Source organism: Scardinius erythrophthalmus, assembly GCF_964197995.2.
Source record: "Scardinius erythrophthalmus genome assembly, chromosome: 15".
Taxonomy (NCBI): Eukaryota; Metazoa; Chordata; class Actinopteri; order Cypriniformes; family Leuciscidae; genus Scardinius; species Scardinius erythrophthalmus.
In genome coordinates this window covers 1,748,701-1,774,595 of record NC_138235.1, presented here as the reverse complement: position 1 = coordinate 1,774,595, position 25,895 = coordinate 1,748,701, and the positions used below count along the sequence as shown (strand labels likewise).

The 25,895-nt window shown below is 47.6% G+C and overlaps 2 protein-coding genes across 6 annotated transcripts in view; one reads left to right on the top strand and one right to left on the bottom strand.

Annotated features, from left to right (window-relative positions):
* Positions 1 to 1,107: 1,107 nt before the first annotated feature.
* lsm14b (LSM family member 14B) lies at positions 1,108 to 11,761 on the bottom strand. Of its 5 annotated transcripts, none has more exons than XR_014031643.1 (10): positions 11,469 to 11,679; positions 7,578 to 7,741; positions 7,371 to 7,506; positions 3,647 to 3,799; positions 2,634 to 2,720; positions 2,403 to 2,564; positions 2,153 to 2,300; positions 1,861 to 2,081; positions 1,618 to 1,731; positions 1,108 to 1,556 (listed from the first exon to the last, which is right to left on the bottom strand). XR_014031643.1 is itself a non-coding variant. In XM_081385781.1 (9 exons), exons 1-8 carry the CDS (start codon positions 11,587 to 11,589, stop codon positions 1,919 to 1,921), a joined length of 1,134 nt encoding a protein of 377 aa, XP_081241907.1. In that variant the 5' UTR covers positions 11,590 to 11,761; the 3' UTR covers positions 1,109 to 1,556; positions 1,913 to 1,918. The 5 variants fall into 5 exon arrangements, 2 of the variants coding, with proteins under 2 accessions (XP_081241907.1, XP_081241908.1); XR_014031642.1 differs by having other exon boundaries at positions 1,109 to 1,556; positions 1,913 to 2,081; positions 2,634 to 2,711; positions 11,469 to 11,737; XR_014031644.1 differs by having other exon boundaries at positions 1,109 to 1,556; positions 1,913 to 2,081.
* Positions 11,762 to 12,105: 344 nt separating this feature from the next.
* The window catches only part of mtg2 (mitochondrial ribosome-associated GTPase 2), a 19,025-nt gene continuing 5,235 nt past the window's right edge, over positions 12,106 to 25,895 (top strand). The window contains exons 1-3 of the mRNA XM_081387222.1: positions 12,106 to 12,507; positions 13,791 to 13,938; positions 20,515 to 20,630. Of these exons, the coding sequence (XP_081243348.1) occupies positions 12,394 to 12,507; positions 13,791 to 13,938; positions 20,515 to 20,630 (378 nt within the window). The 5' untranslated portion in view covers positions 12,106 to 12,393. The remainder of the gene's footprint in view (positions 12,508 to 13,790; positions 13,939 to 20,514; positions 20,631 to 25,895) is intronic.

The following is a 25,895-nucleotide window of genomic DNA, read 5'->3' as shown; positions in this document are numbered from 1 at the left end:
GACATCAGAAATGTTTCCATGAAAAATAAATACTTTTGGGTGAAATACTTAATATTAAATTATAATTTGACTTTCTATTAATACAACACAATGAATGGTGTGAATGGTCTGCCAGTGGTTTACACCATGGGCATCTCTTGATTTGTTTAGAACCATTTGCACTGGCAAAAACAATACAGTAGTCCGCATTTGAAGTGGATCAAAACCTTTCATCGAAGTTACACATGCATTTTGAATAATAACTGTTCTCCTCTTAGGACAACATTTGAAGTGGATCAGTGTTAGGTAGGGGTTCCTGTGAGGTGTAAATGAGGATCCACTCTTGACAATTTAAACTTTACCCAGAAATTGTCTGTAAACCCTTTTAGAAAACTGTATAGTGCACTTGAGCATGTTAAAGTCTTCACAAGAAAAATACATCTAAATTGGATTACTTACAAAAAGTTACATTGTAACAAGTAATTAACATCAGCCATAGGCCCACACAAAACAACTCTGCAGCTACTTTTATCATGTAGACTTGGTGCATAGTTTGCTAATATATATATACACACACACTGTGTTTACATTGTTTTAATCACGCCAAGCAAGTCACACTGACAGTCAGATTTGGCATCTTAAACAGTTGTGCTATGGCAAGGCAATAACTATGACAATAGAAAAAGGAAACGCATCATTTTCTGCATGCATCTTGGTGTGCACATTCACAGGTGATCAGGGACTCTGGGCATCTTTCCTCTGCCCGTTTTTACCATAAGCTACTGGAACTGACCATTACCTACCATTTGTAAACGGTTTGATGTCTTAAGGACTGTTCCTCAGGTGCATGTGCAAATATTTGCACTATACATTGTGCATGAAAAAAAAAAAAAAAAAAAAATTATATATATATATATATATATATATATATATATATATATATATATATATATATATATATATATATATATATATATATATATATATATATATATATATATATATATATATATATATATATATATATATATATATATATATATATATATATATAGAAAAGACTTTCCCAGAATCCATACAAATTAAGTACCACCATACCCCTTGATCAAGCATACAGACTCAAGATTTTCATTTCCTATGTTTATTAACAATTACATCAACAACAAAATCCCCTTACAATTTTACAAAAAAACAGAAAAAAAAAAACAATTATAATAAATAAGAATTATTGGGGGATCACATACCATAGACTGAAGTTTATCTACTCCATTTAAATGCATATCTTTGTACAACCAGATAACTGGCCATACATACAAATAAAAGTGCTATCCCAATTCAAATGCAAAAAAATCCCAGACAGATTCAGGCGCATTTACATGGTAAAGTAGCAGGGTTCCTCACATACATGAAACAAAGGAAAAAGGCCATTTTATGTCAAATTAAAAGTAATCAATGCAGCCATTTTTTTTTTTACAAGCGGTGGTTGTTTGAAGAAGAGAAAATTCAAGTAATATTAGCCACTGAAGATTTTGGCCACTGGAAATCAAACTCGTAGACAAGACCAAGGCAAAACGCATCTGGAGGAAAGAGGTATGAATGAAGAGCAAGATTAATCCAATGAAGTAGCCATTCACTTACAATCAACATGAAACTGCCACTGCGGGTGGAGTCTGATTCATCCATAAAGATCAGAGTGGTCGGTGAAAAGGTGGAGTACGTCTCGGATAAACACGGGCACTTTTAGCTCAGAAACTACAGAAAGAAGAAATGTGTTGATCTAAAGTAAACGGGGTCAATTGAGACTCTCTGAATTTTAAAGCTGTAAAGAGACAACCATCCTAATGTGTTCATAGGAACCAATGAAACATCCTCCATTCTTACAGTGGCGTACTCAGTCAGACTGAGTTGAGCGAAGCGAGCAGGATTGACTCACGTCGGGTCACAGGCGTCCGCTGCCTACTCTCTGTGGAAGGGGACGCTGCGCCGCCCCTCGGCCCCGACGCCCTCGGTAACTCCCCCGAAACCCACGGCCTCTCAGATACCGGCCCGGCACCCCAAAGGTCTCCACGTTCAGCTTCCTTTCCTCAGCCCATGTGGTGCGTCTGGGGGAGAAGAAACAAACACTCACTGACGAGCAGCGCTCCTGCTGGACAGAGTCACCGGCCGGTTATACCTCGCCTTGAGCTCGGAGGAGATGTTGTCGAAGAAGCACTTCGCTTTATTGTAGAAGCACTTCGGCCCGAGCAGATCCTCTTTAACTGCGCTCTCGTTCTCAGGCTTTTCCCGCTCTTTGTCACTTTCCTCTGGGGTCACTTTTGGCTCTGACAAAGCAAAGACACTAATTAACAGGAATAAAGAACGGGGAGTTCTGCAGGGTGGATTTAGAGAACGAGACATTCAAGGGCCTGGTCAGAGGGAAATACCTTCAACACTGAGCTGGTCTTCAATCTCTTTCTCCACGTCATCTTTATTGAACTGTGCATTTGCCGTTTCAAAATCAAAGTCCGCTTCGAACTGCAGGGTGCTAGGCTTTGAGTTCCCTACGAGGATTTGACCTCGACCGCGGTTCCTGGACCGTCGAGTTCCTACAAGACACCTCATGTTCACAAGGTAGTCTACGTCAACAAACGAGTCATTAAAACAAGAGTCGTCACCTGGTTTCCTCCTACTGGTTGGAGGCTTGTTCTCGTCATTAGCTTGACTCGGCCCCTTCAAGACGCCCTGCTGTGCAGCTGAATCACCTCAGAGGAAGGAAAACACATCTCTCTGAATCTCACGCAAGCAGCTTTCCTAAAGAGCAGGTCCAGGCAACCATCCGTCGCAGCACACACACCTGCAGAACTTCACGGGTCCACTTCATGACACTTCCAGAGCTCGTTCAGATTGTTCAAGTGGGCACGAAGACCACAAGCGTTCGAAGACTCGTTTACTCAAATGGACACTTAACCAGTGTGTGATAGCGGCGCTTCATTTGCAAACTTTTTACAAAATGCATATAATTTGAATACAAACACTTAGAACCAAATCATACGTAAAAGCCAATTAAATTTATCTTGCACTGGAAAGTTTCCCCAAGACGGGTCATAAAAATCACGTGACGGGACACGCTTAGCCTCAAGAACTGCTCCACAGCGCTTTCACACAGACTGGGTTTAGTGCGTGTTAAATGATGGCATGTGTGTATTACCTCATTTTGCAATGCAGAAGCAAGAGGCTTTGTGACTGTGACTTCTGATTCATTAGGCGCAATAGGGAAATAACGAGAATAACAGTGCAATATACCGTAAAACTGTGCAAAATCAGTGAGTTTATGATAACATTATTTTAATGCATTACTCAAGACATTAGTTTGCAATATCAAGCAGCATAACAGATTATTGTAGACCTGAACAGCTGGAAGCGGATGAAACCAGAAGCCAAACGAGCACAGTGCTCTCGCGTCACATCAGGCGGATTGAGACTCAACACTAAAGCCAAACTCTATTAGCACTTCAGCGCTGTTTGAGGCCAAGCGTATCCCATCAGGAATCATATGCAAGACGTCACAACATGAGAAAAATAAAAAAATGTATCTCCAACTGAGAGGAGTGTGTTGACGGTGTCAGGGTTGAGAGCTCAGGGTGTGTGTGTGTGTGTGTGTGTGTATGTGTGTGTGTGAAGGACTCACTGCTGAAGGCTCTCTGCGCTCCTCGACCGCCCCTCTGCGCTCGGCCGGTCTCTCCTGTGCCGCTCGAACCCTTCAGTGGGGCTTTCTCTGCAGGCACAGTCTGAACCGCCTGCTCCACCATAGGACCCCTCCGCACCGGGACACCATGCAGACCTGAGAGCCACACACACACGAGGCTCATGGCCGCCACGTACTGCTGGCGCACACACACACACCACACACACCACACACCACACACCACACACCACACACCACACACCACACACCACACACACACCACACACACACACACACACACACACACACACACACACACACACACACACACACACACACACACACACACACACACACACACACACACACACAGCGTACTGCTGGTTGAGGCGCGCACACACACACACACACTCACCGAGGCCCAGGGCCGCCGCGTACTGCTGGTTGAAGCGCGCACACACACACACACTCACCGAGGCCCAGGGCCGCCGCGTACTGCTGGTTGAGGCGCGCACACACACACACACACACACTCACCGAGGCCCAGGGCCGCCGCGTACTGCTGGTTGAAGCGCGCACACACACACACACACACACTCACCGAGGCCCAGGGCCGCCGCGTACTGCTGGTTGAGGCGCGCACACACACACTCACCGAGGCCCAGGGCCGCCGCGTACTGCTGGTTGAGGCGCGCACACACACACACACACACTCACCGAGGCCCAGGGCCGCCGCGTACTGCTGGTTGAGGCGCGCACACACACACACACTCACCGAGGCCCAGGGCCGCCGCGTACTGCTGGTTGAGGCGCGCACACACACACACACTCACCGAGGCCCAGGGCCGCCGCGTACTGCTGGTTGAGGCGCGCACACACACACACACACACTCACCGAGGCCCAGGGCCGCCGCGTACTGCTGGTTGAGGCGCGCACACACACACACACACACTCACCGAGGCCCAGGGCCGCCGCGTACTGCTGGTTGAGGCGCGCACACACACACACACACACACACACACACACACACAGCGTACTGCTGGTTGAGGCGCGCACACACACACACACACACACTCACCGAGGCCCAGGGCCGCCGCGTACTGCTGGTTGAGGCGCGCACACACACACACACTCACCGAGGCCCAGGGCCGCCGCGTACTGCTGGTTGAGGCGCGCGCACACACACACACACACACACACACTCACCGAGGCCCAGGGCCGCCGCGTACTGCTGGTTGAGGCGCGCACACACACACACACTCACCGAGGCCCAGGGCCGCCGCGTACTGCTGGTTGAGGCGCGCACACACACACACACACACTCACCGAGGCCCAGGGCCGCCGCGTACTGCTGGTTGAGGCGCGCACACACACACACACTCACCGAGGCCCAGGGCCGCCGCGTACTGCTGGTTGAGGCGCGCACACACACACACACACACTCACCGAGGCCCAGGGCCGCCGCGTACTGCTGGTTGAGGCGCGCACACACACACACACACACTCACCGAGGCCCAGGGCCGCCGCGTACTGCTGGTTGAGGCGCGCACACACACACACACACACACACACACACAGCGTACTGCTGGTTGAGGCGCGCACACACACACACACACACACTCACCGAGGCCCAGGGCCGCCGCGTACTGCTGGTTGAGGCGCGCACACACACACACACTCACCGAGGCCCAGGGCCGCCGCGTACTGCTGGTTGAGGCGCGCGCACACACACACACACACACACACACTCACCGAGGCCCAGGGCCGCCGCGTACTGCTGGTTGAGGCGCGCACACACACACACACACTCACACACACTCACCGAGGCCCAGGGCCGCCGCGTACTGCTGGTTGAGGCGCGCACACACACACACACTCACACATACTCACCGAGGCCCAGGGCCGCCGCGTACTGCTGGTTGAAGCGCGCACACACACACACACTCACCGAGGCCCAGGGCCGCCGCGTACTGCTGGTTGAGGCGCGCACACACACACACACTCACCGAGGCCCAGGGCCGCCGCGTACTGCTGGTTGAGGCGCGCACACACACACACACTCACCGAGGCCCAGGGCCGCCGCGTACTGCTGGTTGAGGCGCGCACACACACACACACTCACCGAGGCCCAGGGCCGCCGCGTACTGCTGGTTGAGGCGCGCACACACACACACACTCACCGAGGCCCAGGGCCGCCGCGTACTGCTGGTTGAGGCGCGCACACACACACACACTCACCGAGGCCCAGGGCCGCCGCGTACTGCTGGTTGAGGCGCGCACACACACACACACTCACCGAGGCCCAGGGCCGCCGCGTACTGCTGGTTGAGGCGCGCACACACACACACACACACTCACCGAGGCCCAGGGCCGCCGCGTACTGCTGGTTGAGGCGCGCACACACACACACACACACACACACACACACAGCGTACTGCTGGTTGAGGCGCGCGCACACACACGCACACACACACACACTCACCGAGGCCCAGGGCCGCCGCGTACTGCTGGTTGAGGCGCGCACACACACACACACTCACCGAGGCCCAGGGCCGCCGCGTACTGCTGGTTGAGGCGCGCGCACACACACACACACACACACACACTCACCGAGGCCCAGGGCCGCCGCGTACTGCTGGTTGAGGCGCGCACACACACACACACTCACACACACTCACCGAGGCCCAGGGCCGCCGCGTACTGCTGGTTGAGGCGCGCACACACACACACACTCACACATACTCACCGAGGCCCAGGGCCGCCGCGTACTGCTGGTTGAAGCGCGCACACACACACACACTCACCGAGGCCCAGGGCCGCCGCGTACTGCTGGTTGAGGCGCGCACACACACACACACTCACCGAGGCCCAGGGCCGCCGCGTACTGCTGGTTGAGGCGCGCACACACACACACACTCACCGAGGCCCAGGGCCGCCGCGTACTGCTGGTTGAGGCGCGCACACACACACACACTCACCGAGGCCCAGGGCCGCCGCGTACTGCTGGTTGAGGCGCGCACACACACACACACTCACCGAGGCCCAGGGCCGCCGCGTACTGCTGGTTGAGGCGCGCACACACACACACACTCACCGAGGCCCAGGGCCGCCGCGTACTGCTGGTTGAAGCGCGCACACACACACACACACACACTCACCGAGGCCCAGGGCCGCCGCGTACTGCTGGTTGAGGCGCGCACACACCCACTCACCGAGGCCCAGGGCCGCCGCGTACTGCTGGTTGAGGCGCGCACACACACACACACTCACCGAGGCCCAGGGCCGCCGCGTACTGCTGGTTGAGGCGCGCACACACACACTCACCGAGGCCCAGGGCCGCCGCGTACTGCTGGTTGAGGCGCGCACACACACACTCACCGAGGCCCAGGGCCGCCGCGTACTGCTGGTTGAGGCGCGCACACACACACACACACACTCACCGAGGCCCAGGGCCGCCGCGTACTGCTGGTTGAGGCGCGCACACACACACTCACCGAGGCCCAGGGCCGCCGCGTACTGCTGGTTGAGGCGCGCACACACACACACACTCACCGAGGCCCAGGGCCGCCGCGTACTGCTGGTTGAGGCGCGCACACACACACACACTCACCGAGGCCCAGGGCCGCCGCGTACTGCTGGTTGAGGCGCGCACACACACACACACTCACCGAGGCCCAGGGCCGCCGCGTACTGCTGGTTGAGGCGCGCACACACACACACACTCACCGAGGCCCAGGGCCGCCGCGTACTGCTGGTTGAGGAGGGAGCTGGCCGCCAGCTGGCTGTAGGAGGGTAGCATGCTTCGGTAGGGACTGTATCCGCCCTGCGACCCGTAGTGAGCAGACGACGTCCCGACTGACGACTAATGAGAGGAAACGATCAGCGCTGCGTCTGAACGAGCTGAGGACACGTGACTGAGTTACACACACACACCTGAACTATAGCAGGGTCCTGAGGAAGGCTGTGGTGGATCTTCAGAGGCTCACACACTGTGATGTCCTTGATGTCACTCCCCCTGAAGATGATGTACTCGAACACCTCGTCCCTCGGGGGAACGGGCCGGTCCGTCGGTCGCCCCTCTGTGCCGAAAGACCTCACTGACACACACACACACACACACACCGCAGTGAGACGCTGCTGAAGCTAACGTGACCTGAGGCCTGTCATGAGCGGTGTCTGAAACACTCGTTCACTCATCCCTATATAGTGGACGGGGAGCGGCTTCAGACACAGCTATAGTCAAATAAAACCATGTGGTACAAAACAGTCCTGAACACTGGAGCTCAAACCCAACCAGACGTCAACAGAAGCTACAGGCCTGGCACTGCAGTGTTACCGACAGCGTTAGCAAACGAGAAGGAGGTTTTATTACATTTGATCACTTGCGCGATTAGGTTTTAGCCCGACTGTTCAAACCCGACTGAAAGACTGCAGCGGCTCGGGGTCATTAATGCAGTGTTTCCCAGTAACACCACCAGTGCAGATTCTGGTTCTCTCTTACCTGACCCATAGTACGAGCTGATGAGTTGATTCAAGTGTGCTCGATTAGGAAGAGTTGGTGTGCCGACAGGAACAGGGTTAAGAAACACTAGTGATGGGGACGAGACCGCCTATGCCGAGTCGAGACCGAGTCCGTTGGTTTTCAAATTCAGTCGAGTCCGAGTCTTTAAGAGTCGAGACCAAGACCATAAAAACATGTCAGTTTTCATATTCATGATTTAATATCACCCCAGTTAATAATCAACAGTTAGGCCTACAGACTAAGCGAGATTGGGAATTGTTTAGAGGAGCAGTCTTAACGTCTTAATATGGACTATGCTTTTACTATCATTAAAACAATCCCTACCACATGCATCATCTTCTGCCTATTTTTCTAAACTGCTTCAACAGTGCTGCTCTGTCATCAACATGTTAAGCCCACCCTGACTTCTTTAATCATAGTTAGGACATGCAGAGCAAATTAAAATTTTCTAGTGGTATGTATTCTAGTGGACTAGTGATGGGGACGAGACCGCCTATGCCGAGTCCGAGCCGAGTCCGAGAAAGCAGAAATCGCTCGAGACCGGACTCGAGTACTACATCACTAAGAAACACTGCATTAATGACGTCTGTGCAGGGTTCGGAATGAGGGGGGTCTGGGGGGGGGGGGTCCCGGACCCTCCATAAGTCATTAGGGACCCCCCATAAGAATTTATTTTGGGATTTTGGGGGGGTCCCCGGCAAATATATTTCAACATTAAAAATGATTGTGAAAATTATAGGTCTTTAGTGACGTTTTATAACAGTAATTCATTTCCTAGCGTGAGGCAGCAATCAGGGCATTAGCCGAGTGAGTTCCTGTACAGCGTCACACACTGGTGTTGTGGTGCTCCCGCAGACACGCGCTGTGGCTGAACGAAACAGACTGAAATCCTGAATGAAAATCCTGTAAGTGCTTCGATTATATTTATATCTCCATAATTGCTTATAGTAAAATGTTAGGAGTTCGGCTTTTTAATCTCACAATTCTGACTTTTATCTCAGAATTAAGTGATAAAAAAGTCGCAATTGTAGGTTATAAAGTCAGAATTGCGTGATATAAAGTCGCAGTTGCGCGTTATAAAGTCAGAATAATTAGATATAAACTCGCAATTGCGAGAAATATAGGCTTGCAATTTCTGACCTTTTTTTTTTATAACACGCAATTGCGACCTTATTTCACGCAATTCTGACATTATATCTCGCAATTAGGACTATATTTCTCGCAATTGTGAGATAAAAAGTCGCAATTATCTTTTAAAATGTTTTATTCTGTGGCGGAAACAAGCTTCCATAGCAGACCTAGCAGCTAGACTAGTTATTCAAAGCTAGCATAACAATCTACTTGTCCAGTCAGTGATTACGAAAGATAACCAGGGCCTGGTTTTTCAAAAGGTTTAATCCGGATAAAATTGATCCGGATTTAGTAATCCTTTTTTTTGCGATCCGTGATCGCGTAATCCAGCTTACTTTTGAGCCAGTTTTTCAAAGCAACATCGGATTGGATCAATCTGATCCGGATAGGAACTTTTCAGGATCACCAAATCCTGTTTACTAGCATATCTCATTAGATGTGACATGCTTCATATATGCTTCAAATATGAGGAAATGTATATATCATCAGTAAACACTGATTTTGTGATCATTCACTTAAAAAACCTCTCTGGTTTTATTTGGTTCGAAAAATCACAACTGAATCCACCCTTCTGGGCCCCGTTTTTCAAAAGTAATCCAGTGGGATTTCGGATCACGGATTGGATCAAATCTTGGAAATGGGTTTTTCAAAAGCAAAAGAGGGATTCTGAACTAAGATCAGATCATGTAATCCGATCTTAAATTTGATCTGGATCAAACCTGCCCTTTGGGTTTTTCAGAACTTTGAACTCGGTTTGGGATCTATTTGATCCAAAAAAACAGGATTATCCTGATCCCATCAGAAGGGTGGATTCAGTTGTGATTTTTCAAACCAAATAAAACCAGAGAGGTTTTTTTTTTTTAAGTGAATGATCACAAAATCAGTGTTTACTGATGATATATACATTTCCTCATATTTGAAGCATATATGAAGCATGTCACATCTAATGAGATATGGTAAAACAACAAAATCTACAATTTAACATTATAACAAAATAAGGAAAGTAAAATGTTTCTGTTTATTACAGTGTTTCTGTTTCTTAAAATTAAAATAAACAATGGTTATTTGTGGCCACCGGTATTTTGCCAACTGTTGTTCTTTGCTAAGCCAGTAGGCTACACTGTTGGTTCCATTTAAGGCTCTAGTAAACAGGATTTGGTGATCCTGAAAAGTCCCTATCCGGATCAGATTGATCCAATCCGATGTTGCTTTGAAAAACTGGCTCAAAAATAAGCTGGATTACGCGATCACGGATCGCAAAAAAAAGGATTACTAAATCCGGATCAATTTTATCCGGATTAAACCTTTTGAAAAACCAGGCCCTGATGGGATCAGGATAATCCTGTTTTTTTTTGGATCAAATAGATCCCAAACCGAGTTAAAAGTTCTGAAAAACCCAAAGGGCAGGTTTGATCCAGATCAAACTTAAGATCGGATTACATGATCTGATCTTAGTTCAGAATCCCTCTTTTGCTTTTGAAAAACCCATTTCCAAGATTTGATCCAATCCGTGATCCGAAATCCCACTGGATTACACTGGAAAAACTGGGCCCAGGACTTAATTCAAGTCTGTGAGTTGATTTAAGTGATTGTGATTTGAGCATGAATGAGTATATACATGAGCGCTTGGTAAGCTATCTAGGAAGCTAATATTATTTCTCTTAATTTAGAATCCTGCATCATGGAGAGGAAAAGAGGAAAAAGAACTTTGTTGCTCCAGAGTTAGAGGTTTACCTGTTAGATTATAGCCACTTCTCCTACAATACTGAGCCTAGCCCAAACCATGAGAAACATCCCAAGACCATTATCCTACCTTTGGTCCATATCCTTTTGCCTACAGTATACAGTGCAGTAGTCTTCAGAATTTTTAATAATTTAATCATTAAATTTTAGGGGACCCCCCAAGAGTCCGAAGTCATTTCGAACCCTGCGTCTGTGAACACGTTCTGTAAATGTTTTAATAACTGCTCATTTGATTTAATATCACCGAAGAGATGGGCTCAAAATAACTGTTTTTAAAAGAACGACTAGGCTACTTGTTGGACGCGCATTATGACTTCGTGTGAAAACTGATGAACGTTCAGCACTTTGACAGTGGGATTCTGTTAGATGAGCAGATGCGGTGTGTGTGTGTGTGTGTGTGTGTGTGTGTGTGTTATCTCCACACTCACCTTTCGCCAGGGCCACGGTCGAGTTATCAGTGTCGATAGTGTATAATATTCCCTCATAGCGAATCTGCGCTTTAGAGATCAGACTGATCTTACTGCCGATGTAAGGAGTGCCGCTGCTCATGGCGTCAGAGATGCACACTTCAGCTGACGAAGACTCGCACACAGACTGAATCAAGCGAACACCTGCAGCATGACGAGCTGTTACTGTAGTAAGAGAGCAGACCCTGGTCAGTGTGACTTATAGAGAGTCTGTCACCCCGCCCTCGGCTGACCCGCTGACCCGCCGCACCTGCGCCGCATCTCACACGCCGATCACTGATCACACACACCGATCACACACACCTGCAGAACAATGCAGCGCTCTTCGTGGAGAAAATCAACGGTTATGTTTTTTTTATTATTATTATATTACAAACCATCATGAAAAACCAACTTTATGAGCTTTGAGAAATAAACAGATGTAATAAAATAATTACACATAATATTATTTAATGGTCATTATTTTTTATATGTTTCTAAATAAACATTCAATCATTTTTATAAACTAAATAACGTTCTTTTAAACTATGAAATACTTATTATCTAAAATGATATATTTTGTACTTGTATATTAATATAATTGTATCCACATCAACGCTTCACACTCCATTCCAGTAGGTGGCGGAAATTAACAACAGCTGACTTGCTGAAGAAGAAGAAGAAGAAGAAGAAGAAGAAGAAGAAGAAGATTGTCAGTTCAGTTATTTTGCGGCTGTGATTAATAGTAGTTTCTATAATGGTTTATGATTGTTTTATAGAAATCGTCAAGTTTTATTTACATGGCGGTTAGATCAAGCACTCATCGTACCTCCAGCTGTTTTTAGCCGCAAGCATTCGCAGCGTAACACGATTCTGATTGGAATAACCTCATCTCTGAAGCCCTGGCATGCTGTTTGAGAACAACCTGAAGCTCGTGCGCATGTGCGGCAGAAGTGTGTGTGAAGCGCTGATCCAGCGGGCACACAAACACAAGACAGTCCCGCTGTCGGAGAAGAAGCTGGTGTGTGTGTGTGTTTGAGAGAGAGAGAGAGAGACGGAGAGAGAGAGAGAGAGTGAGAGAGAGAGTGTGTGTGTACCCACACTTGTGGTCTTCGCACTTGTCTACTTGCATGACGTTTTTCCTCTATTTGGCCCAAGTGTTCAAGTAGGCGTAAAGACTGCAAGTGTGTGTAGAACTTTTGATCACTCGATGGGACACACTTAGGGTGTATTCACACCTGCCTCGTTTGGTTCGATTGAATCGAACTCTAGTTCGTTTCCCCCCTTGGTGCGGACCTTTTGGGCAGGTGTGAATACAGCAATCGAACTCGGGTGCGGACCAAACAATCGAACCGAGACCCAGCTGAAGAGGTGGTCTCGGTACGGTTCCAAACGAACTCTGGTACGGTTCGTTTACGGTGTGAACATGAACCGACCCAATTGCAAAAAACTGCTCCTTTTTATTTGACTGCTCTTATGAGGATACTTAACAAAACGGACATTTTGGCATAATGGTGTCTAAAGCGAGCGAGCTAGAGCGCGCGCACGGCAGAGAGAGGGAGCGAGAGACCTTGTGTGTGTGTGTGTGTGTGTGTGTGTGTGTGTGTGTGTGTGTGTGTGTGTGTGTGTGCGCTAGTGTGCCTCACGAAGCGCATGTAACGACCCAAGCAATCAATTGTAAGTGCGGCCGGGCTTTTATCTATACCATATAGTTTCTTCATATTGCGTTTGTAGAGAATAACACCAAATCAGTAAAATAACAAATATTACATTACGAAATATCTCCATGCTGAGCCTGTTTGTGCACTTCCTGCTTTTCCCTGCTTGAGAATTCCTGTCCAATGAATGGACGACCTTAGCACACGTGTGGTTTTGTTTACACATTTTGGTTCACTTGCAAAAAGAGCAGTGTGAAAGCGAACTGTACCAAACGGACCAAAGCAAGTGAACTATCGACTTTCCTGGTGTGAATACACCCTTAGGCTATATTAAGTGTTTACATAGCTTTTGTTTATTAGGATATATTTTCATACTTTGCATTTTAAAATAAACATCTACAGGTCTGTTCAGTAGTCGCTATGTAACAGAAGACACACATTTAAAATTGTGGTGCTTGTAATTAAGTGATAGAAACAGTTGCAAATGTTGTTCACAATAAGCCTATATACACACACCACACTCATCTCTGAACCAGTAAAATATGCAACGCTTTACGTTTTTAATTTGACCGCAATTGTGGGTATTTGGAAAAGGCAACACACACACACACACGCTACATCACGCATCTCCCCTGTCCCTCCTCAGAGCCGGTATTTCGTGGACCAGCGCAGGGTGAAGGTTGTGGCGGGACGGGGGGGCGACGGAGCCTCCAGCTTCCACAGTGAGCCCTGGAAAGAGTGGGGGGGTCCAGACGGGGGGGACGGAGGAGCCGGAGGAGACGTCATCATCAGAGGTACGCCACTAAAACACACTCTGGTCTCAGGAAAAGGCCTGGTTGTTCCCAATGAAACGTAACGGGCCTCTGAAACCCTCAGCCTTCCTTTGATCGGTAGTAAATGCTGCTCCATCTGAACACCAGAGGGCGTCTCACACACACACACACACACACACACACACACACACACCAAATATCCCTCTGAACACCAGAGGGCGTCTCACACACACACACACCCACACACACACCAAATATCCCTCTGAACACCAGAGGGCGTCTCACACACACACACACACACACACACCAAATATCCCTCTGAACACCAGAGGGCGTCTCACACACACACACACACACACACACACACACACACCAAATATCCCTCTGAACACCAGAGGGCGTCTCACACACACACACACACACACACACACACACCAAATATCCCTCTGAACACCAGAGGGCGTCTCACACACACACACACACACACACACACACCAAATATCCCTCTGAACACCAGAGGGCGTCTCACACACACACACACACACACACACCAAATATCCCTCTGAACACCAGAGGGCGTCTCACACACACACACACACCAAATATCCTAGGTTTCATACGGATTACATAATCAGAGAATTTTTATATTCCATTTGAATCTGTTCATTCAAATGCAGACATTTCAAACTTTCTATAGATATATTTCTCATGTCTGTGAGGCAAGTATAAGCTGAGTTACAGTTCATTTGTGATGCGCTCAAGTTCAAGACCAAATCGCCAGAAAACGCCATTATTTTACAAAAGCACAACATTTTGTTGTTATTGTGAGTTTACAAAACTAAAAGTAGATCTTTACAGTTTGCATTACTCTTATCTCTATGACCAAAGATCACGGCCTGTTTGTCATGCAGTAAGCACGCTCTCCTCACAAACACTTGAATATGCGCCAAAGATAGCAGATACCCTGAAGCACATTTGTCTAGGTTAACATTAGAGCTTGCGATGAGTCATAAGCCATATTTGAGGTCGATAAATGATAGACGAATGTTTGGATTTCCTGCTGTTAGCGATCTGTCCGTTATAGCCTGCGTGATTTCGACACGTTTTCAGGGGGGGTTTTTGCGACTAAATGCAGTGGCGGCTGGTGAAAAATATCTTAGGTGGGGCTGTGTCATTTTCAGCCGGTTTCAATAGTCTGGTAACCATGGGAGTATTAGGCCTACTTTCTGCCCTTGGTGTGTGTATTGTGCTTTGATGTTTATTTTCCTCTATTCCTTAACCCAGTCCCAGTGGTTCTCAAACTCTTTAGAGTCGTACCCCATGAGGCTTTAACATCCTCCTGCGCACACACACTCTTCATTCACACCTTTCTCAGTAAGGGACAATATTTGCCCCCTTAAATCAATTTTTTCCAGTGCATTTTTACCTTTACAAATACCTTTATAAAATAAATAATGCTTTGAATTAAAAAAAAAGTTTAATAGATAAATATGCAATGATGGTAAAAACGAAGTGATGCTTTTAAATATTAAATTAAAACCGCCAGTAGGTGATGAGTCATCGAGTCAATCATTCAGTAATGAAGCAAGTGGCTGTATTTATGAAGTAATCATTGAATCAGTAGCCATGTTTCCATCACCACGTTTTTATCCGAATTATGTGATATCGAATGAAAAATGCCTTATGGAAACAGTAAAATTCGATTGAATTTCTTGAATATCGACTAAAATGAAATACGGTCGGTCTGATCGGATTTGATCTTGATCGATATACGGTTTATGCGATAAACGCTGATGGAAACGTTATTTGCCGAATAAATAATGCATTGCGATTAAGTTTTAGGTCATTTTGGGTACAACCACAAAAGAAAAAGTTTTAGTTAATTTCCGCCCAGTTTGCACCCATTATACTGTCTGGTTTGCACACATGGCCGGTGTCAACAACGTGGACAAACGAGGAGACGAGAGATACTTTTTGAATTGAATTTAACAGAAAAATAAAACGGCTATTATAGCAAAAATCTAAGAAATGCCATAACAGTCAAATAATGTCGCTATCAGCTGTCACATAAGCACCTAGAGTCCCGCAATAGGTTGGGTACCCGCATAAAAGTGGCTAAAACGGATGGATTGTGACATGATTCCTAAAATTCACAGGCGGGGATGCGGCCGGATAATGAACTCCTTGCGGGCGGGTAGCGGATGAAAAATATGTGTAATATTTGTTTGTCTAAATTGCCATTACACACTCGCAAATATTGTGTTTTGGGCATCCTTAAAAATAGTCTTTGCCGTTACCCGACCGATCCTGTCAAATTAGGACCGACCCAATAATTCCCCCCCCCCCTTTTAGTCCGACCGAATGGCCGGTTGTAGTAAACTTGCGTTAAGATCGACCGATTTTTTTTATTATTTTTTTACTCTTCAAACAACTAATACAAATGCAATAAAATAATATTAATTATATTTTAGTAGGCCTAAGTAAATTGCCCATAGCCTATTATAGGCCAAATAATCAAGCAAAATAATATTTAATGATTGTAGGGCAGGCTAATAAGCCTGTGTTGTAGCCCTGTCATTAAAAAACGATTTAGTTTTTATGTATTTTTTTTATGTTGATTATATGAAAAGTGAAAAAAGCATGAATAAGATAAGATGATCCCGAATATCGGGAGACAAATGGAGTGGGCAGACATGATTTTGACCACTTTATTAAGTTTGTTTTTGTAGAAAGACTTTCTTTAAAGTGAATTTCGTTTCGTATTAATTGTATCTTAATTTTAATCTATGTTTAAACAACCATATTCCTGGATTTAATATATAAGAGCTAAATCTCAGGCAATATAATCAGGACACGGAGAGGCGCCCGCGCGTGAACTGGAGGTAGCCTAGGGCTACTTGAATGGCCCAAAACAAAGCGCACTTTAGCTCATTAGCCCATTCATGAGACTATGGTGATGTTGAGAGAGGTGCGAGATAAAAAATAAAGCACTTTAAATTGAATGATTTTAGCTTGTGCGATTTATCGCGGCACGGGTCAGATCTGCTGAACTTTGAGGGTACGGGCGGGGCGGTCTCAAAAAATGGACCCGTGCAGGACTCTGCACCATTACAACTTGTGCAATATTGATCATTTGTTGGTAGATGGCGCGATCCATTTTGTCTAGCAAAACTTTGTTCGCAAATGTTTGCTTGAATGTTGTGCGATTCAGTGTGAAAATGAATGGAAACACCTTAAAATGTCTCAAATCAATTCGATATACCAATTTGATCGCAAAACAGCATGTGACGTCATTACGCACAGGTTTTTATTCGCTTTAAAGCCGTTTGATGGAAACACACTTTCAGCAGCTTTATTCGCATGATTTTTTTTACCGAACTTCAGATAATTCGATTGACAAGTTGATGGAAACATAGCTATTGACTCTAAAGATTCGTTCGCAATCATTGCTGTGTGCTGCAGTTCTGCTGTGGCTTTCACTGGAGCTATTAATTTATTGTAAAAAATACTGACAACTGTGTTGAAAATGAACATCACTTAATATTAAAGGGGTGGTTGATTGCTATTTCACTTTTTTCATTTTAAATACTGTGTAATGTTGCTGTTGGTGCATGAACAGTATCTGCAAAGTTGCTGCGCTTAAAGTTCAACGTAAGCGGAGATATTGTCTTTTAAAAATCAGGAAGTTTAATGCCTACAAAAATGACTCGAATGGGACTACAACGAGATACTTCCCGGGTTTTATACGTAACTAACCCATACATTTACATCCACCCTCCCTCCGGAACATGTTCTGCTGTCGAAGAGGAGGAGTTATAGTGGAGAGCTGTAGCTGTCAGGTCTTCTGTGTTCAGGCTTCCTACAGACGCTGTAGTTCGTCAACAATGGTTCAAATTTAAGTTTGGTTATGTTCCTGACAATTACAATCGTAGTTTAGCTCTCTGTGCTGCACATTTTACGGAAGACAGCTTCCAGAATCTACACGAGTTCAATGTCGGATTCAACAAGAAACTATTACTCCAACATGAAGCAGTTACAGCTTTAAAACCAGAGGCCACAACCTGCAAGTAAGATTTAATCATTTTAAATGTATTTGCCTGTATAATTTAAGACGTACGTTTTAGTTTTATCAAGGATGTAAAAAAATGCCAGCGCTGGCTTTAGTATATGACAAACGCGTACAAACATTTTGGACCCGAATTTGTAATATGTACAAATTTTGTAAACGTATTTTCCATGTATACTTCATGACGTAATTTTTTGATTTGATCAAGAACGCAAACCAATGCCAAAGCTGTTTATAGTAGCTAGTTAGTTCGATGCTATTTTGTGTGTATAAGACAAACGTGTACAAACTTCAAAAAATTATCGCAACAGCAAACTTCAGCTGCTGTTATCACATGTACACCTAAAGAAAACGACAAACTGAGTAAACTAAGCTTTGTGAATAGTTAAACGGTTGTTCATTCTATCAATAAAACAATATCTTTAAAAAACGGTATTACTCAGTCATGTATTCAGTTATATTAAATGTTTAATCAGGGGGAAAGCGCATCTCAAAAGCTAACAAACAGCAGTAGCATTTTCAAGTAACAGCGTATGGGAATTCTTTGAGAAAATAATAATAAAATAAAATAAATTACCATTCAGAAACGTTTAGTAAGAGCCGTGTTTGCGGAGGTTTTGCTTGACTCTCTTCATCACCGCTCTCTGGGTCTGATTCTGGCTCAAACTGATGAGGCAATATTGACACGATTACATTTGACCGGGTCCGGAGCACGTGCAACTGTCGCCCGTAAAGGTAATGGGCGTGAAGATTCCGGACGCAGTTTAGCCAATTACAACACACCGGCCGAACTAACCAATCTGAGCCCATTGCCTCTTTCTGAGGGAGTGGTTTCATAGAATCAGGAAGTCAACCGGTCGTTCAAATGACAGAGGAGGAAGCGGCTTACAATAAAGGTGAAATTTATGAAAAATAAGGCGTTTTTTAACAAACGAAACACGAAGACATGTTATATTGCAGCCCATAAACACAATCAAGCAAAGAAAAAAGGCAGTAAACCACCCCTTTAATATTTCGTTTGTTGAACTGTTGTATAAAATCAGTCACATTTCCAATCGTGTGGATCTTCATATAATGTGATCAACATTAAACACAGGAACTCACACAGGGTCTGTCTTTGTATCGAAGAGAGTTTGAATTATATCGATCTCCATGCTCAGCCTGTCTATATTTGTTCTTCATGCTAGTAAGTGCTAACTTAAATCCCTACTTTTACAAAGGTAAGTTAACGTACATTGTCGAGAACGGCAGTATAGCGTGATTTGCTGAGGCAGCACTCTGTACGAGACCTGTCATATAGCCTACAGACTGCTTAAATGCAGAAAGTTTTGACGCAAAAGATGAGGTAATTTGATCGTATGTCATGTATTTACAGCATTTAACCTGAGAGAAATGCATGCTCGGTTTAAATCTTATTTTAAGATGAGGTAGTATTAACGTTAAAGGAACGGCAAAATTCCCCCTTCTGTCACCTCACGGTTTGAGAACCACCACAAACCCAGTTTGAGAACCACTGCCTTTACATATCTTTGTAAAACGAATAATAATAATATTACAAATAAAATAATTATTAGTATTAACCACCCAAACACAATTTAACACAAACTGCAAGATACCAGTGCTCTGTGAAAAAGTCAGTAATTATTTAATGCCATATTACAAGGCTGAGGCATTTACACAAAATCAAATTGCACAAACTTTCCATTTGCATCTGAAATTTAACTCAAAAAGTTTAGTTACTTTATCAGACAGGTTCCTCACTTTGGTAACTGTCCTTGCTGGATCTGTCGCTGTTGTTTTAAAAAGTAGTCACGGAAAGCAAAACAAGGCATTAGCATGACCGCATCCAGCTAGCCAGGCCGATAGACCCCTGTCTGATGGAGATAGGCGCGCATGAGCGCGAGCGCGGGCGCGGGCGGGCACGCGCAGCTTGGGGCGCTAACAGAAGCGCCCATAGCTGACTAGATCTGAGCTCGCTGATTGGCTACAGTTTATGTCAAACATGTATATCTTAAATCAGCAATTGGCTAAGCTGCTCCACAGACCCGCCTCTCTGGGGCGATTTCTCCAGCGCCCCAGAGCTGATGAGACGTGCACGCAGGTGGAGGAGAAGTGTTGAAATAGCAGACATTTTTTATTTCTATCATATTTTTCACATACTGGGTGTATTTAATATCTTAAACACACAAATACTGACAATTTGTATGTATGATTTATGTATGTATTTACTTATTTCTTTAATGAGTGTGGCTCATAAACTGTGGTCTGGCTCATGGGGGGGCGGCGCCCTAGCGCCCTCTATTGGCCAGCCGCCCCTGACTAAATGACTAATAAAATTTTGGTCAAATAGCCTTTCCTTAATAGCAATTAATTTTGCAGCCCTAGTCTTTCCTAATTAAATTTGACACTGATTTACTCTGATCAATGTGTAGAAGAATCTCAGTGTTGATACCGAGAAATGGATTGCGTCTGAACTAAACTTCAGAATGCTATAGCAAAAGGTTTGAATACTCCTTTGCTCTCGTTCGCAGTGGACCGGCAGGTGAAGTCACTGTCCTCTGTGTCAGCAGTGTATCGTGGGAAAGACGGAGTGGCAGGAAGCAGTAAAAACCGCTACGGACGCAATGGCAGCCCTACCTACATCTCAGTGAGTTTCCCTCCCGAACACACGCAGGTTAACGAGCAGCTCTAGTCACATGACTCTGTTCACCGCAGGGTTAACGAGCAGCTCTAGTCATCTGTGCTGTTCACCGCAGGGTTAACGAGCAGCTCTAGTCACGTGACTCTGTTCACCGCAGGGTTAATGAGCTGCTCTAGTCAAATGACGCTGTTCATCGCAGGGTTAACGAGCAGCTCTAGTCACATGACGCTGTTCACCGCAGGGTTAATGAGCAGCTCTAGTCACATGACGCTGTTCACCGCAGGGTTAACGAGCAGCTCTAGTCATCTGTGCTGTTCACCGCAGGGTTAACGAGCAGCTCTAGTCAAATGACGCTGTTCACCGCAGGTTTAATGAGCAGCTATAGTCACGTGACTGTACACCGCAGGGTTAACGAGCAGCTCAAGTCACGTGACTTTGTTCACCGCAGGTTAACGAGCAGCTCTAGTAAAATGACGCTGTTCACCGCAGGTTTAATGAGCAGCTTTAGTCACGTGACTTTGTTCACCGCAGGGTTAATGAGCAGCTTTAGTCACGTGACCCTGTTCCCCGTAGGGTTAACGAGCAGCTCTAGTCACGTGACGCTGTTCCCCGCAGGGTTAACGAGCAGCTCTAGTCACGTGACTCTGTTCCCTGCAGGGTTAACGAGCAGCTATAGTCACGTGACCCTGTTCCCCGCAGGGTTAATGAGCATCTATAGTCACGTGACCCTGTTCCCTGTAGGGTTAACGAACAGCTCTAGTCACGTGACGCTGTTCCCCGCAGGGTTAACGAGCAGCTCTAGTCACGTGACTCTGTTCCCCGCAGGGTTAACGAGCAGCTATAGTCACGTGACTCTGTTCCCCGCAGGGTTAACGAGCAGCTCTAGCCACGTGATGCTGTACACCGCAGGGTTAACGAGCAGCTCTAGTCACGTGACGCTGTTCCCTGCAGGGTTAATGAGCAGCTTTAGTCACGTGACCCTGTTCCCCGCAGGGTTAACGAGCAGCTCTAGTCACGTGACGCTGTTCCCCGCAGGGTTAACGAGCAGCTCTAGTCACGTGACTGTTCCCCGCAGGGTTAACGAGCAGCTCTAGTCACATGACGCTGTTCCCCGCAGGGTTAACGAGCAGCTTTAGTCACGTGATGCTGTTCCCTGCAGGGTTAATGAGCAGCTTTAGTCACGTGACCCTGTTCCCCGCAGGGTTAACGAGCAGCTCTAGTCACGTGACGCTGTTCCCCGCAGGGTTAACGAGCAGCTCTAGTCACGTGACTGTTCCCCGCAGGGTTAACGAGCAGCTCTAGTCACGTGACGCTGTTCCCCGCAGGGTTAACGAGCAGCTATAGTCACGTGACCCTGTTCCCCGCAGGGTTAACGAGCAGCTCTAGTCACGTGACGCTGTACACCGCAGGGTTAACGAGCAGCTGTAGTCACGTGACGCTGTTCCCCGCAGGGTTAACAAGCAGCTCTAGTCACGTGACGCTGTTCCCCGCAGGGTTAACGACCAGCTATAGTCACATGACTCTGTTCACCGCAGGGTTAACGAGCAGCTCTAGTCATCTGTGCTGTTCACCGCAGGGTTAACGAGCAGCTCTAGTCACGTGACTCTGTTCACCACAGGGTTATTGAGCTGCTCTAGTCAAATGACGCTGTTCACCGCAGGGTTAACGAGCAGCTCTAGTCACCTGTGCTGTTCACCGCAGGTTTAATGAGCAGCTATAGTCACGTGACTGTACACCGCAGGGTTAAGGAGCAGCTCAAGTCACGTGACTTTGTTCACCGCAGGGTTAACGAGCAGCTCTAGTCACGTGACTCTGTTCACCGCATGGTTAACGAGCAGCTCTAGTCAAATGACGCTGTTCACCGCAGGTTTAATGAGCAGCTTTAGTCACGTGACTGTACACCGCAGGGTTAACGAGCATCTCAAGTCACGTGACTTTGTTCACCGCAGGGTTAATGAGCAGCTTTAGTCACGTGACCCTGTTCCCCGCAGGGTTAACAAGCAGCTCTAGTCACGTGACGCTGTTCCCCGCAGGGTTAACGAGCAGCTCTAGTCATGTGACTCTGTTCATTGCATGGTTAACGAGCAGCTCAAGTCACGTGCCGCTGTTCACCGCAGGGTTAACGAGCAGCTTTAGTCACGTGACTGTACACCGCAGGGTTAACGAGCAGCTATAGTCACATGACGCTGTACACCGCAGGGTTAACGAGCAGCTATAGTCACATGACGCTGTACACCGCAGGGTTAATGAGCAGCTTTACTCACGTCACCCTGTTCCCCGCAAGGTTAACGAGCAGCTCTAGTCACGTGACGCTGTTCATTGCATGGTTAACGAGCAGCTCAAGTCACGTGACGCTGTTCCCCGCGGGGTTAACGAGCAGCTATAGTCACGTGACGCTGTTCCCCGCAGGGTTAACGAGCAGCTCTAGTCACGTGACCCTGTTCCCCGCAGGGTTAACGACCAGCTATAGTCACGTGACTCTGTTCCCCGCAGGGTTAACGACCAGCTTTACTCACGTGACCCTGTTCCCCGCAGGGTTAACGAGCAGCTCTAGTCACGTGACGCTGTTCATTGCATGGTTAACGAGCAGCTCTAGTCACATGTGCTGTTCACCGCATGGTTAACGAGCAGCTCTAGTCAAATGACGCTGTTCACCGCAGGTTTAATGAGCAGCTTTAGTCACGTGACTGTACACCGCAGGGTTAAGGAGCAGCTCAAGTCACGTGACTTTGTTCACCGCAGGGTTAACGAGCAGCTCCAGTCAAATGACGCTGTTCACCGCAGGTTTAATGAGCAGCTTTAGTCACGTGACTGTACACCGCAGGGTTAATGAGCATCTCAAGTCACGTGACTTTGTTCACCGCAGGGTTAACGAGCAGCTCCAGTCACGTGACTCTGTTCACCGCATGGTTAACGAGCAGCTCTAGTCAAATGACGCTGTTCACCGCAGGTTTAATGAGCAGCTTTAGTCACGTGACTGTACACCGCAGGGTTAAGGAGCAGCTCAAGTCACGTGACTTTGTTCACCGCAGGGTTAATGAGCAGCTTTAGTCACGTGACCCTGTTCCCCGCAAGGTTAACGAGCAGCTCTAGTCACGTGACGCTGTTCCCCGCAGGGTTAACGAGCAGCTCTAGTCATGTGACTCTGTTCATTGCATGGTTAACGAGCAGCTCAAGTCACGTGACGCTGTTCCCCGCAGGGTTAACGAGCAGCTTTAGTCACGTGACTGTACACCGCAGGGTTAACGAGCAGCTATAGTCACATGACGCTGTACACCGCAGGGTTAACGAGCAGCTATAGTCACATGACGCTGTACACCGCAGGGTTAATGAGCAGCTTTACTCACGTGACCCTGTTCCCCGCAGGGTTAACGAGCAGCTCTAGTCACGTGACGCTGTTCATTGCATGGTTAACGAGCAGCTCAAGTCACGTGACGCTGTTCCCCGCAGGGTTAACGAGCAGCTATAGTCACGTGCCGCTGTTCCCCGCAGGGTTAACGAGCAGCTCAAGTCACGTGACCCTGTTCCCCGCAGGGTTAACGAGCAGCTTTAGTCACGTGACGCTGTTCCCCGCAGGGTTAACGAGCAGCTCTAGTCACGTGACCCTGTTCCCCGCAGGGTTAACGAGCAGCTCTAGTCACATGATGCTGTTCATCGCAGGGTTAACGAGCAGCTATAGTCACGTGACGCTGTTCCCCGCAGGGTTAACGAGCAGCTCTAGTCACGTGACCCTGTTCCCCGCAGGGTTAACGACCAGCTATAGTCACGTGACTCTGTTCCCCGCAGGGTTAACGAGCAGCTCTAGTCACATGATGCTGTTCATCGCAGGGTTAACGAGCAGCTATAGTCATCTGTGCTGTTCACCGCAGGGTTAACGAGCAGCTCTAGTCACGTGACGCTGTTCATTGCATGGTTAACGAGCAGCTCAAGTCACGTGACGCTGTTCCCCGCGGGGTTAACGAGCAGCTATAGTCACGTGACGCTGTTCCCCGTAGGGTTAACGAGCAGCTCTAGTCATGTGACCCTGTTCCCCGCAGGGTTAACGACCAGCTATAGTCACGTGACTCTGTTCCCCGCAGGGTTAACGAGCAGCTCTAGTCACATGATGCTGTTCATCGCAGGGTTAATGAGCTACTCAAGTCACGTGACCCTGTTCCCCACAGGGTTAACGAGCAGCTATAGTCACGTGACTCTGTTCCCCGCAGGGTTAACGAGCAGCTCTAGTCACCTGACTCTGTTCACCGCAGGTTCCTCTGGGCACGGCTGTGAAGGAAGCGGGCGAGACGCTGGCGGACCTCTCTCTCCACAAGCAACAGTTCACCCTGGCGTACGGAGGGGCCGGCGGGAAGGGGAACCGCTTCTTCCTGTCGAACGAGAACCGGGCGCCGCTGACAGCCACGGCGGGAGAGAAGGGCCAGGAGCGGGAGGTTCAGCTGGAGCTGCGCACCATGGCTCACGCCGCTTTGTTCACCGCAGGGTTAATGAGCAGCTTTAGTCACGTGACCCTGTTCCCCGCAGGGTTAACAAGCAGCTCTAGTCACGTGACGCTGTTCCCCGCAGGGTTAACGAGCAGCTCTAGTCATGTGACTCTGTTCATTGCATGGTTAACGAGCAGCTCAAGTCACGTGCCGCTGTTCACCGCAGGGTTAACGAGCAGCTTTAGTCACGTGACTGTACACCGCAGGGTTAACGAGCAGCTATAGTCACATGACGCTGTACACCGCAGGGTTAACGAGCAGCTATAGTCACATGACGCTGTACACCGCAGGGTTAATGAGCAGCTTTACTCACGTCACCCTGTTCCCCGCAAGGTTGACTTTGTTCACCGCAGGGTTAATGAGCAGCTTTAGTCACGTGACCCTGTTCCCCGCAAGGTTAACGAGCAGCTCTAGTCACGTGACGCTGTTCCCCGCAGGGTTAACGAGCAGCTCTAGTCATGTGACTCTGTTCATTGCATGGTTAACGAGCAGCTCAAGTCACGTGACGCTGTTCCCCGCAGGGTTAACGAGCAGCTTTAGTCACGTGACTGTACACCGCAGGGTTAACGAGCAGCTATAGTCACATGACGCTGTACACCGCAGGGTTAACGAGCAGCTATAGTCACATGACGCTGTACACCGCAGGGTTAATGAGCAGCTTTACTCACGTGACCCTGTTCCCCGCAGGGTTAACGAGCAGCTCTAGTCACGTGACGCTGTTCATTGCATGGTTAACGAGCAGCTCAAGTCACGTGACGCTGTTCCCCGCAGGGTTAACGAGCAGCTATAGTCA

Excerpts from the sequence above, each read along its gene's own strand:
- lsm14b (XM_081385781.1), bottom strand. The coding sequence starts at position 11,589 with ATGAGCAGCGGCACTCCTTACATCGGCAGTAAGATCAGTCTGATCTCT. Across the intron at positions 7,507-7,577 it reads AGGACCCTGCTATAGTTCAG|TCGTCAGTCGGGACGTCGTC; the intron begins GTGTGTGTGTGT and ends TCCTCTCATTAG. Across the intron at positions 2,301-2,402 it reads AGACCAGCTCAGTGTTGAAG|AGCCAAAAGTGACCCCAGAG; the intron begins GTATTTCCCTCT and ends TTGCTTTGTCAG.